This window comes from Lotus japonicus, chromosome 1 (genome assembly GCF_012489685.1).
Source record: "Lotus japonicus ecotype B-129 chromosome 1, LjGifu_v1.2".
Taxonomy (NCBI): domain Eukaryota; kingdom Viridiplantae; phylum Streptophyta; class Magnoliopsida; order Fabales; family Fabaceae; genus Lotus; species Lotus japonicus.
In genome coordinates this window covers 52,706,052-52,720,362 of record NC_080041.1, presented here as the reverse complement: position 1 = coordinate 52,720,362, position 14,311 = coordinate 52,706,052, and the positions used below count along the sequence as shown (strand labels likewise).

The 14,311-nt window shown below is 40.0% G+C and overlaps 1 protein-coding gene across 1 annotated transcript; it reads left to right on the top strand.

The window, feature by feature from the left end:
• Positions 1-12,715: 12,715 nt before the first annotated feature.
• Positions 12,716-13,633, top strand: LOC130738039 (uncharacterized). Its single transcript, XM_057589944.1, has one exon. It carries the CDS (start codon positions 12,716-12,718, stop codon positions 13,631-13,633), a length of 918 nt encoding a protein of 305 aa, XP_057445927.1.
• The last annotated feature ends 678 nt before the right edge of the window (positions 13,634-14,311 follow it).

The following is a 14,311-nucleotide window of genomic DNA, read 5'->3' as shown; positions in this document are numbered from 1 at the left end:
GAACATAGCATTCAATGCTCTTTATGAACTTAATTTCCCTTTCTTTGTAACTCCATTCTTGGCTTTGAAAGCTCTTCAATCCTTTGACTTTGCTGATGTAACTCCTCCATTCAGAACTTATTGAAATTCAAACACATTCAAAGAGTTTTAAGAAAGGAATGGATCTCTCCCTTTAAGCCCTTCATGCGCCACATGCAAACACACACCACTTGAAGTGGATTAAACACACTAAAATAAAATTCAGCAACATAATGCATTTGGATCCAACTTATTCAATTGGTCCTTTGCATTTTTATTGAAATAAAATAAAACAAAGCATCACATGGCAGCCCCTATGCGTGGGCTGGCTCTTCTTCTTGGGCCTGAATGATCATCATGATTTTTGGTTCCATCTCTTCTACCACTTTGTCTTCAAGAATGGTTGCCACTACTTGCTGAAGAGTCTCTTTGGCCTTTTTAGCTCTAGCCCTTGTCATTGGTCCTCCAAGTCCTTTTAGTGCTCCATGACCCTTGTCCTTGTCCTTGTCCTTGTCCTCATCATTCCCTCCCTCTTGAAAAGGATTTGACCTCAAATCAAATTCTCCGCCATCTGCATCAAAGAGAGATAAATCAGAGACATTAAAGGTTGAGCTGATGTTATACTCACCTGGAAGCTCTATTTTGTAGGCATTGTTATTGACTCTCTCAAGCACTTGAAAAGGTCCATCCCCTCTAGGTTGGAGTTTGGATTTCCTTTGTTCTGGAAACCTTTCCTTCCTCATGTGCACCCAAACCCAATCTCCGGGTTGGAACACCACCTCCCTTCTTCCCTTGTTAGCTTGCCTAGCATAACTCTCATTCTTTCTCTCAATGTGAGCCTTCACACGCTCATGCATCTTCTTTACATATTCAGCTTTGCCCTGTCCTTCCTTGTGCTTGAAAACAGAAATGTTAGGCATAGGCAACAAATCAAGAGGAGTCAAAGGGTTAAATCCATACACTACTTCAAATGGAGAGCAATTGGTAGTGCTATGGACAGCCCTATTGTAAGCAAATTCAACATGAGGCAAACATGCCTCCCAAGCCTTTAAATTGGCCTTAAGGACAGTCCTAAGCAAGGTGCCTAGGGTCCTATTAACCACCTCAGTTTGCCCATCAGTTTGTGGGTGGCAAGTGGTAGAGAACAAAAGTTTAGTGCCTAACTTCCCCCATAAAGTCCTCCAGAAGTGACTTAGGAACTTGGTGTCCCTATCACTAACTATGCTTCTAGGCATCCCATGAAGTCTTACAACTTCTTTAAAGAACAAATCAGCAACGTGACAAGCATCATCAGCTTTCCTGCAAGGAATAAAGTGAGCCATTTTTGAAAACCTATCAACAACCACAAAAATTGAATCCTTACCATTCTTTGTTCTAGGGAGGCCTAAAACAAAGTCCATAGACAAGTCAACCCAAGGGTATTCAGGGATTGGCAAAGGAGTATACAAACCATGTGGCATCACCTTAGACTTAGCCTTCTTACAAACAATGCAATGTTCACAAAACTTGATCACATCATGTTTCATTTTGGGCCAATAGAAATGTTCCTGTAAAGTTTCTAGAGTCTTTTGGACTCCAAAATGACCCATTAATCCCCCAGCATGGGATTCTTTAACAAGCAGTTCTCTAATGAAACTTTTAGGCACACACAACCTGTTTTCCTTAAATAAAAATCCATTGTGCCTATAAAATCCATTTTGAGAAACTTTCTCACAAGCCACAAAAATTTCAGCAAAGTTATCATCTTTTTCATACATTTCTTTCACATGTTCAAGTCCTAGCAATTTAGTCTCTAACATGGAAAGCAACACGTATCTCCTGGATAAAGCATCAGCCACAATGTTACTTTTCCCCTTTTTGTGTTTTATGACATAGGGAAATTGTTCCAAAAATTCAACCCATTTGGCATGCCTTTTGTTCAACTTACCTTGCCCCTTCAAGTATTTCAGCGACTCATGATCACTATGGATCACGAATTCCTTGGGCAAAAGATAATGCTGCCAAGTCTTCAAAGCTCTCACCAAAGCATACAATTCCTTATCATAAGTGGAATAGTTAAGGGCAGCTCCGCTTAACTTTTCACTAAAATATGCAATTGGGTGGCCTTCTTGAAGCAACACAGCACCAATACCTACATTTGAAGCATCACATTCAAGTTCAAAAGATTTAGCAAAGTTAGGTAAAGCAAGTATAGGGGCATGGGTAAGCTTATGCTTTAGGGCAGCAAAGGCCTCTTCTTGATTCTTTCCCCAATGAAAACCCACATTCTTTTTCACCACTTCATTTAGGGGTGCTGCCAAGGTACTAAAGTCCTTAACAAACCTCCTGTAGAAACTGGCCAAGCCATGAAAACTTCTTACATCACCCACGGATTTAGGAGTGGGCCACTCTTGAATGGCTTTGATCTTTTCCTCATCAACCTGCACTCCTTTCGAACTCACAACAAAACCAAGAAACACGACATGGTCAGTGCAAAAAGTGCATTTCTCAAGATTGGCAAACAATTGTTCCTTTCTAAGCATACTCAAGACAGATCTTAAGTGCTCAACATGCAGCTCAAGAGTAGTGCTATAGACCAAAATATCATCAAAGTACACAACCACAAATTTCCCAATGAATTCCCTCAAAACATGGTTCATTAGTCTCATAAAAGTACTAGGTGCATTAGTTAAACCAAAAGGCATAACCAACCATTCATACAAACCATATTTAGTTTTGAAAGCAGTTTTCCATTCATCCCCTTCTTTAATCCTTATTTGATTGTAACCACTTTTCAAATCAACTTTAGAAAAATAACATGCTCCATGCAATTCATCAAGCAAATCATCAAGTCTAGGAATAGGGTGCCTATACTTAATGGTGATGTTATTCAAGGCTCTACAATCAGAGCACATTCTCCAAGTCCCATCTTTCTTTGGTACCAAAATCACGAGTACAGCACAAGGACTCATGCTATTTCTTACCCACCCTTTGTTCAAGAGTTCTTCCACTTGTCTTTGAATTTCAGTGGTTTCTTGTGGGTTGCTTCTATATGCTGGCCTATTAGGCAAAGAAGCTCCCGGAATGAGATCAATTTGATGCTCAATTCCTCTCAGTGGTGGTAGACCACTTGGAACACTTGTTGGAAACACATCCTCATAATCCTGCAAAAGAGATTTAACACTAGATGGCAGTTCAAAATTTTCAAAAGTGTTAGTGTTCAAAATCTGATTTTTGCAAAACATCAAGTATAGGATCTGTTTTGAAGCTATCATCCTTTTCACCTCTCTCTTTTTGATCAAACAAATTTCTTTTCTCTCAAGTATTTCACTCTTTTCTTTTTGCTCTCTCTCAAGTGTTTCACTCTTTTCTTTTTGCTTTCTCTCAAGTGTCTCACTCTTTTCTTTTCTCTCTTGTTCAATCTTTTCTCTCATTTTCTTTTGATCCTCACGCACCTCCCTAGGGCTCAAAGGTTTGAGCGTAATTTTCTGGCCATGATGTTGGAATGAGATCTTGTTGGTGCTGCCATTATGATCAGAGTTGGTGTCATATTGCCATGGTCTTCCCAACAGTATGTGACTAGCCTCCATGAGAACAACATCACAAAGAACCTTATCCCTGTATTTTCCAATGGAAAAGTCAACTTCAACTTGCTTACTTACTTGTATTTCTCCATAGTGGCTGAGCCATTGAAGTTTGTATGGCCAAGGATGTGGTTTTGTGACCAGGTTCAGCTTCTCCACCATTCTTTCACTAGCCACATTAGTACAGCTCCCGCCATCAACAATCATCAAGCAAATCTGCCCATTGACAGAACATCTTGTGTGAAAGATATTCTCTCTTTGGCTTTCTTTCTTTGGCTTTTGTTGGCTACCAAGCATATTCCGGATCATCAACAGTTCACCATTCATGGCTGCCTCCTCTTCTTCTTCACTTTGTTCTCCTTCGGACTCACTGGTGTAGTCTCCATCATCCTTAAGAATCATGGTCTTTTTGGAGACACATTCATAAGCATAATGTCCCATACCTTGGCATTTGAAGCACTTGACCTCTTTGCTCTTTTTTGATGGTTGTTCAAGAGGTTTTGAAGGAGCTGAAGCTTGTGGTTTGGTGGCTGGTTTGCTAAGGGTGCTCGGCCCTTCATTCTTCATTCTGTCTCTCCAAGATGAATTGGAATTGGTAGAACTCTTCCTTGCAAGCCCTTTCCTTTTGAGTTGTTGCTCAACTTTAGTGGTCTTGTGCAGCAATTCCTCCATGTCTACATATTCCTGAAGTTCTACAATATCTCTAACATCATTAGATAAACCATTAATAAATCGAATTATGGTTACCTCTTCATCCTCCTCAAGATTGGCTTGCAACATAAGCACCTCAAGTTCTTTGTAATACTCCTCAACACTCTTGCTGCCTTGGGTAAGTTTTTGAAGTTTAAATTTTACATCCCTAGCATGGCTTGAAGGGACATATCTTTTCCTCATGATTCGTTTCATTTCAGCCCATGTTTCCACCGCTGGCTCCTCATTTCTCAATCTCTCTTTTGCAAACTTATTCCACCAAACAAGAGCATAGTCTGAAAAGTGAGCAGCTGCAAGTTTCACCTTTTGGTCCTCCTCATAGTTGTTGCAAGCAAAGACATGCTCTATTTTGAGTTCCCACTCCAAGTATGCCTCTGGATCACTCTTTCCCTTAAAAGGAGGAATTTGGAATTTGACTCCTTCAATCCGAGCAGGTCTAGGATTTTCACGAATTTGTCGTGGCCTCCCCCGCCTTCACTGTCACTATTGTTCCGGTTCTCCATTTGATCCAGCCTTTCGTGGATCTCTTCAATTTGCCTCCTCATTAAGTTTTCCAGATGTTGAGTAAGAGTCCACGTTTCGATGGTCGAAAGTTGCACTGCTGGTTGTTCCTCCTCTTCTCCTGACATCTTTGAACAAATGAAAAGATTCAAGTAGAACTAAAAAAAATAAAAATGTTAGTGTTTAACTCACTTCACTCGTGTTTTCCCTCAAATTAGCTTTTTTTCTATGACGTGCACTCTTGCTTTTTTTCCACTCAAAAATTCTCACAATCTCTTGAGTAAATCAAAGTTAAGACACACAAAGGAACACCCACCAATTTGTGCAAAGTCTCAAGGATTAGGATAGACTTTTAGGATATGAAACAAAAGAAGACAAGACAAATCACAACAGAAATGGAAAGGACTCAAAATATTTAGAGACTAAAGAAGAATTCAAGAACAAACAGAAAGAAGAAAATAAATTGGAATGCTAGCAACAAAATTACCTTGAACAATTGAATTTGGCTAATTAAACAAGAACCATTCAGCCATTTTTTTTGAATTTTTCGTTTTTTTTTTTGAATTTTCGTTTGGTAATTTGTTTTTGATTCTGAACAATTAACAAGGCTTAACTTTTGCAATGGTTCAGCCAAAAGAAACAAAAACTAAAATCAAGGTAACAAGAAATGACAAAGAGTTGCTAACCAGAATTCCAAATAAGAAAAAGAAACCAAAATCCTAGAACCGGAGCTCTGATTACCAAATGATACGCCCCAAGTTGATGCAAGGGCTGAAATGGATCGTCTAGGATTGATCTTGGATGATGAGAACTCTGAAATGTGAGAAAGAAGAAGAAGAATTTCGTGATAGAAGGGAAATGGACAGAAAAGAGGGGAAGTTTTAGTGAAATGGAAGATGAAGACTACACACAAAAGGTGGTGGCAAACCTTTGATAAGCCTAATTCTTGAATCACTCAAGAACTATGAGAATCACTCTCACAAATCTGAATCACTCAGAAAAAAATACTAATTCATTCATAATCTGTCTATTACATTGAAGGAGTGGTCCTTATAAAGAAGAAGAAAATTCAGCCTAGTTACAAAAAAAATGATGAGGTGTAATTTCTCTAGAAGAATCCTAGGCTAGGAGTTACAAATTAAAAGAGGAAGATAGTGATTTGCTTCAGCCCTGAACGTGTATTTGGTGGCTGATTGCTTCATGTAACTCCCTTTCTTGATTGTTATTCTGACCAGGGAACATAGCATTCAATGCTCTTTATGAACTTAATTTCCCTTTCTTTGTAACTCCATTCTTGGCTTTGAAAGCTCTTCAATCCTTTGACTTTGCTGATGTAACTCCTCCATTCAGAACTTATTGAAATTCAAACACATTCAAAGAGTTTTAAGAAAGGAATGGATCCCTCCCTTTAAGCCCTTCATGCGCCACATGCAAACACACACCACTTGAAGTGGATTAAACACACTAAAATAAAATTCAGCAACATAATGCATTTGGATCCAACTTATTCAATTGGTCCTTTGCATTTTTATTGAAATAAAATAAGACAAAGCATCACATGGCAGCCCCTATGCGTGGGCTGGCTCTTCTTCTTGGGCCTGAATGATCATCATGATTTTTGGTTCCATCTCTTCTACCACTTTGTCTTCAAGAATGGTTGCCACTACTTGCTGAAGAGTCTCTTTGGCCTTTTTAGCTCTAGCCCTTGTCATTGGTCCTCCAAGTCCTTTTAGTGCTCCATGACCCTTGTCCTTGTCCTTGTCCTCATCAGAATCACAGTATCCACTTAACCTGAAATCACTACCTTTCTTATACAATAGACCAAGATTAGCAGTACCTATTAGGTATCTAAAAATTCGTTTAACAACACTGAGATGAGATTGTTGAGGATTTACCTGGAATCTAGCACTTAGGCAAACACTGAACATGATGTCCGGTCTGCTTGAGGTAAGGTACATTAGAGATCCTATCATTCCTCGGTACGATGTTGGATCAACCGGTGAGCTTTCATCATTCTTGTCAAGAACAGTGTTTGGATACATAGGAGTGCTCTTTTTGTTTGAGTTTTGCATGTTGCATTTCTTGAGCATATCCTTTATGTATTTGGTATGATGTATGTAGATCTTGTCCTTTTCTTGCTTGATTTGAAGATCAAGAAAGAATTTTAGTTCCCCCATCATACTCATCTCGAATTCGCTTTGCATGAGAGTTGAAAATTCCTTGCATATATTATCACTAGTAGCTCCAAAGATGATATCATCGACGTATAGTTGTACAAGGATGTAGTCATCTTTCAGTTGCTTTCTGAATAGGGTGTTGTCAATCTGTCCTCTTGAGAAACCGTTCTTCATGAGAAAGCTGCTTAAGCGATCGTACCAGGCCCTTGGCGCTTGTTTTAGTCCATAGAGAGCTTTCTTGAGTTTGAACACATGCTCGGAGGAAGATGGTTCCTCAAAGCCTGGAGGCTGCTTCACATAGACTTCTTCTTCTATTACTCCATTTAGAAAAGCACTTTTGACATCCATTTTATATAGTTTAATGGAGTGTTGACATGCAAAGGCTAAGAGAATACGAATAGCTTCAATTCTGGCCACTGGAGCAAAGGTTTCAGTGTAATCAATTCCTTCTTGTTGATTATATCCTTGAGCTACCAGTCTTGCTTTGTTCCTTGTTACTTTTCCATTTTCATCCATCTTGTTTCTGAAAACCCACTTGGTACCGATGATTGATTTTCCTTTTGGTTTGGGTACTAGTGTCCAGACTTCGCTTCTTTCAAATTGATTCAGTTCTTCTTGCATGGCTAGAATCCATCCTTCATCTTGTAGAGCTTCTTCTACAGTTTTGGGTTCGATTTCTGAAATGAATGCACTGTTGGATTCTTCTCTAAAGGCTGACCTTGTCTTGACTTTTTCTGAGACTCTTCCAATAATCTGTTCTGGTGGATGATCTGTTTTGTACTTCCACTCCCTTGGTAGAGAAATACCACTTGAGGTCATGACTTGATCGGACTATTCTTGAGCTTCTGATTGTGGAGCAATGGACTGTACCGTAGGTGAGATGTCTGAAGGTTGAACTTCTTTGGAGATACCATCATCTTCTTGATCAGATAGGCCAAGGTTTAGAAAGTCTCTTTCTAAACGATTAGTTGATTCGGTTAAGTGATCATCAAACTTGACATTGATGGATTCTTCTACTGCTTTCGTTCTAGAGTTGAAAACTCTGTATGCTTTAGAATGAGTAGAGTATCCTAAGAGAATTCCCTGATCAGATTTGTTGTCGAACTTTCCAACGTTGTCTTTAGTATTGAGTATAAAGCATTTGCACCCAAAAGGATGAAAGTACGAAACTGTAGGACGTCTTCCACGCCAGAGTTCATAAGGAGTTTTCTTCAACATGGGCCGCATGGATATTCTGTTCTGAATGTAGCATGCAGTTTCAATAGCTTCAACCCAAAAATATTTGGGTAAAGAAGTTTCACTCAGCATCGTTCTTGCCATTTCTTGAAGTGACCTGTTCTTTCGTTCAGCAACTCCGTTTTGCTGAGGTGTTCTAGGAGCAGAGAATTGATGAGTAATGCCTTCTTGTTCACAAAATTTTTCAAATATTTCGTTTACAAATTCTCCTCCTCGATCACTGCGAATGGTTGTGATGCAGTATCCTTTTTCGTTCTGAACTCTTTTGCTGAATATCTTAAACGCTCGAAAGGTTTCATCTTTACTTGTTAGGAAGAATACCCAACAAAATCTCGTGCAGTCATCGATTATGACAAGACAGTATCTTCTTCTAGAAATACTAGCTACTCTAGTAGGACCAAACAAATCCATGTGTAACAGGTCCAGAGGTTTGCTGGTGCTAACAAAGTTTTTAGCATGACAGGAGGTACGATGTTGTTTGCTTTGAACACAAGCAGAACATGTAACATCAGATTTGATATTAAGTTTTGGCAGACCACGTACTAAGTCATTACTTATGATTTTAGTGATGGTCCTTAAAGAAGCATGCCCTAGCTTCCTGTGCCAAAGCCATGTATTGTCCTCTGATGATACTAGACATGTTACATTTTGATTTGCTAGGTTTTCCAAGTTCGTCTTATATAGATTCCCTTGTCTCTGAGCTTCAAAGATGATCTTGTCATCGGTATCAGTGACACTACACTTCACTTTATTAAAGGAAACAGTGAACCCACTATCACATAATTGACTTATGCTAAGTAGATTATGTTTTAATCCTTCAACTAACAGAACATTACTGATCACAGGAAGAGGTTCCTTACCAACATTACCTTCCCCAATAATGAGTCCCTTCTGATTTCCTCCAAAGGTAACGGATCCACCATTTCTTCTAGTTTGGATCTTTGGGAATATAGACTTTTCTCCCGTCATGTGACGCGAGCATCCACTGTCCAGGTACCATTGTTGGCGTTTACTTCGTTCTGCTAAATAGATCTGCAACAAAGATAATTGATTCTTTAGGTACCCAGATTTTCTTTGGTCCTGAGGGGTTAGCAGTAGCTTTTGAGGGAACCTTCTTCTCATGGAAAGTTTTTCGTTCATCTCGCTCAATCTTACAGTTTACAACAAACTTACTTTGACTAGACTCAGATGATGTAAAAGATATATCAGACATGCATTCACTGGATGAGGCTGATTCACTATCAAATCCTAGTCCACTTTTATCATACAGTTCGCGACTATTTCCACATAGTTTAACTAGATTATCATGTTCTATAGTAAATGTGGATAGATCATTTATTAGTATTTTAACTCTTTTCTTTAGAGAAGTTACTTCCTTAACAGAATCTTGTTCTTTTAAAGTAGTATTTTCTTTAACTACATGATCTTTTTCTATTAAAACTTTTTCATGCTCAAGTTGTAATTTAGCAAACTGTTTCTTCAAAGCTTTATACTTTTCAGATAGAATATATGAATGCTCAAGTAATTCATTAAATTCTTCTTTGAGATTTTCAGGTCTTACCTCATCATCTTCATCGTCTGAGCTCTCTGCAGATGCCATAAGAGCGAAGAGTGCATCATCATCTTCGTCTTCATCTTCATCTTCTGAACTGTCCTCAGATTCATCCCATCCAGCAGCTAGCGCTTTCTTTTTCTTGTAGAAGGGTTTCTTGCCTGATTTCTTTGCAAGTCTTGGACAGTCCGGTTTGATGTGTCCTGGCTTTTTGCACTCGAAGCAGGTGATGTTGCTTTTATCTAAGTTTGAGCCACCTTCATTTTTTTGAGTGAACGGTTTCTTTTTCATGCTTGAATCCCTTTTGTTGTCCTTCCTTGATGTTCCTTTTCCTTTTTGTTGTTTGATCCACATTCTTTTGAACTTTCTGTTGAAGAGGGCTTGTTCATCATCTGACATTTCTTCTGAGGATTCTTCTTCTTCAGATTGTTCTTTTGTTTGAATGGTCTTTGAACAGTTTGCTTTAAAAGCAATGTTCTTCTGCTTCTTCAATCCTTCGTCATGAGCCAGCTCTATTTCATGAACCTTCAGAGATCCCAGAAGGTCTTCCAATCTCAAGGTGCTGAGATCTTTAGCTTCTTGATTAGCTATGACCTTGGGTCTCCATCTTCTGGGGAGGCATCTTAGAATCTTCGTGATTTGATCAACATTTTCGTATTTACGATCAAGATTCCTCAGCCCATTGACGATGGTTTGGAATCTTCCAAACATGTCATCAATGCTTTCGTTTTCCTTCATCTTGAAGGTTTCATATTCAGCCACGAGTAGACTTACTTTGGCTTGTCTGACATTTGCCGTACCTTCATATGCCAACCCTAGAGCTTCCCAGACTTCTTTGGCCGTTGCTAAGCCATCAACCTTATCCAACTGAGATTTTCTTAAAGCACACAGTAGGAATAACTTAGCTCTAGCATTAAGTTGATAATCCTTGCGTTGTGCTTTTGTTAATTGATCCTTCTTTATTGGTTCTCCAGCATCATCTTTGTGAATGATGTTGCCATTTTCAATGATGTCCCAGAGCCTGTAGTTTGTGGATTCAATGAATAGTTGCATGTGAGTTTTCCAATAAGGATACTCAGATCCATCAAAGAATGGAGGCTTGTTCGTGGATGAGCCCGTAGCTATTGCTAAATCTTCTGCCATGGATCTTTACTATACACCTGTTAAGATAGGTCAACATTGGCGCCGTCTTTGGCTCTTACTCAGTGGTTTCTCTTCTACTGACGTAATAGAGGCAGCTCAGTTTGATGGAGACACGTTCTTGTGGTGGGCGAGCACCACGTCGTCGTGGTGGTGGTCGTCATAGTGGAGGTCGAAGTCAGGCACATGTGATCCGACCTGAACTGGAGGGGGAAGCTGAGTTGCAAATAAGTAACACAAGAAAGGGGGGTTTGAATTGTGTACGTGAAATTTACGTTTTAAAAACTTTGTTTTATGAAAAGAATATTAGTTCTTTTAAGAAAACGTTTAACGACTTTTCGTAAACTGCTCTGTGCAGCGGAAGTTAAACAGTAAGTAAGACAGAACGATCAGCACGCAGAGATTTATACTGGTTCACCCTAAACGATTGAGCTACGTCCAGTACTTGGCCACCACCAAGATTTTCACTAGCAAGTATCAAGGACTTCTCTAGTACAAGTATTAGACAGGACTTCTCCAAGTATTATGCAGGACTCCTCATATAAGTATTGTACAGGACTTCTCCAAAATCTTACAAAGATTTATATCACTCTACGGAGATTCTCTTCTTTCAAGAGTAAAGGTAGAGACTTTAATGCACTGGAACTCTAAGTGTTTGGGTTCAGATCTGACTATTGGATCACTTGAGAGTTACTACAAAAGTGTCAAGAGAATAAAAAGATATGACTCTTTTAAGGTACGAGGTTTTCTCTTTCACTTGGCAGAATCTATGGCTTGTGTTTGACGCTTAGGAAAATCTGCTTGAGCTTTGAATGTTGTTGAGAAGTTTGAAAATGAATACTTGAATGCTTGAATTCTCAGAGTTAATTCTTATTTCTTCAGATCTTCAAGTGTGTCTTAAATACTTGCTTGCTAGTGTTGTAGCCGTTGTGAGATAAAATCCAACCGTTGATATAGCTGTTGAAGGTTGATATCGGACCGTTGATTCAAAGGGCTTGGTTGGTAGCTTCATTAAATGTTACTTCTGAAGCAAGTCTATCCTGTAGCTCAAAAGGTGATGTTTGTCAGCTAGTAGGTGGTGCTAGACTTTGGGCTACTTTTCAGACATGAGACAATTTGGCAATTTGATGTTGACGGCTTGTACTTTCCCTTGTTGGTCAGCGTGCCTTTTGTTGAAGTAAATTTGTCTTCATGTGTTTTAGTTTGAATGAGATTCAAATAGTTGTCATTGGATTTGAATGTGGGACAACCGGTTGTAATCAAACTATGACTTCGACGCTCAAAAAACTTCTTGACATATCTGACTGATGACATGGCATTGAACGGTCAGAGTCTTCACTGGGGTACAGTAGAGATAGAGTTACTTCTATTTTCTGAGGAAAATATCCTTTTAATAATTGATAGAACGTTGAAGCGTGTGACATATAACCAAGTTTCTCCTGAAATTGAGAACGTTATCAGTAGATAAATTTTCAATGAAACTTCTACTATAAAATTGTTATGATCAAAATAAGATTTTAAAAACGTTATGATGCGTTTGAACTTAACAGAAGCTTCTTCCGATGGAGCCTCGGTGGCAGTACGATCTCACGCTACCATGGTTCCAGAAAATCTGGTACAGCCATGTGTAGTTGTCAGGTCGGGTTTGGACCTTAAAACGAAGCTTCCCACCCCGCAGACAGATGCTTTGGGTGATCAGCAAGCCGAAACACCTGTGCGGGCGCCGGACAATGCATTGGGAGCATCATCTGCTGAATTAAAGCAGGTGTTAGCGTCAGAATGAGCACTTACAAGCTCAAGTGGAGTATCTTAATCAAATGCGTGATCTGAGGTGTGGCCAGCGTGTGGATGCGAAGGATGTGGTAGATTTTCAACCCTTTGCGCCCATTGTGGCTGCAGTTGAGATTCCGAAGCACTTGCAAACTTTGACATTGGATATGTATGGGGGTGACACTGACCCGATAGATCATTTACGGTATTTCAATACTAAAATGGTCATTGGAGGGGCGATTGATGCGGTAAAATGCAGATTATTGCCTTCCACATTTAAGGGCGTGGCAATGACTTGGTTTATCAAACAACCTCCATATTCCATTTCAAACTTCACTGATTTGTCAACTAAGTTCCTAACACAATTTTCATCCAATCAAACTCAAAAGGCGATCCCGGCTGATTTGTTCAACATCCGTCAGCACGTGGGCAAACGCATCAAAACGTTTATGGCTCGTTTCAGTCGAGTTTCAGTTCAGTTAGAGGACGCCAGTCCAGAAGTATGTGTGGCGGCCTTCAAGAATGGGCTCAGGTGTGGCTCGTTGAACAAAGACTTAATCAGAAGACCCGCCAAGGACATGATGGACCTACGTGCCAGGGCACAGGAATTCATCTTGGTGGAACAAGATGAACAGACCAAAAAAGATAGAGACAACTGGCGTACTCAACCTGAAGTTACAGCTGAAAGGGGGAGTGGTTCAAAAGAGCAACGCCGAGCTCAAACACCGCGCCAGCAAAGGCCGGCGCCCTACCCTTCAGGCAGGCAGGGGCCACAAATCAACACTTGGCATCGAAAGGCTCAACCTGCTTTAGCGAATCAAGGAGGAAACGCACCCGCCCAAGGGCAAAAAACCAAACTGAATTCACCTCTCAGTACGATCTTGCGAGCAGTAGGGCAACCAAATGTAGTCCAATACCCAAGGCCACCTAGGCGACCTCCTGTGGACGTGGACACTACAAAGTGATGTGAATTTCATAAAACTATGGGACACACTACGGATAATTGCTGGACTCTGCGCAAGGAGATTGAGAGATTGATTAAAGCAGGTCATTTGGCAAACTTTGTCTCAAGAGAAAACACACAGTCTGAAACAGTTAAGGCCGCCGGGGGTGGATTGTCAAAAGGAAAGGAGGTAGTGGAGAATTTGGGAGCACTCGATGGGTCGTGCTCGTCAATCGCTGGAGGATTTGGTGGGGGGCGTCTATCTTGTAAAGGGCGAAAAAGGTATGTGGAGGCGGTGAATTTAGTACACAAAGCCTATGAGGGTGAGTGTTGGTTGAACCACACTCCTATCACTTTCACGCCTAAATACTTCGCTCATGTGATTCCACATGACAACGATCAATAGTGGTGACTTTTCGAGTGAACAACTATGTTACTAAGAAAGTCTTTTTGGACCAAGGTAGTTCTGCGGACATCATTTATGGCGACGTATTTGAAAGGCTAGGCTTAAAGGAGACAGACTTGAAGCCATACACGGGATGTTTGGTGGGATTCACCGGCCAAGGTCAGAGGATATGTGGAGTTGTTGCCTTTGGAGAAAGGGAATTTGTGAAAAAATTCCAAGTGAATTATTTAGTTCTTCCATGCAGGGCGATGTACAATGTACTTTTGGGGCGCGATAATTTAAACAAAGTGTGTG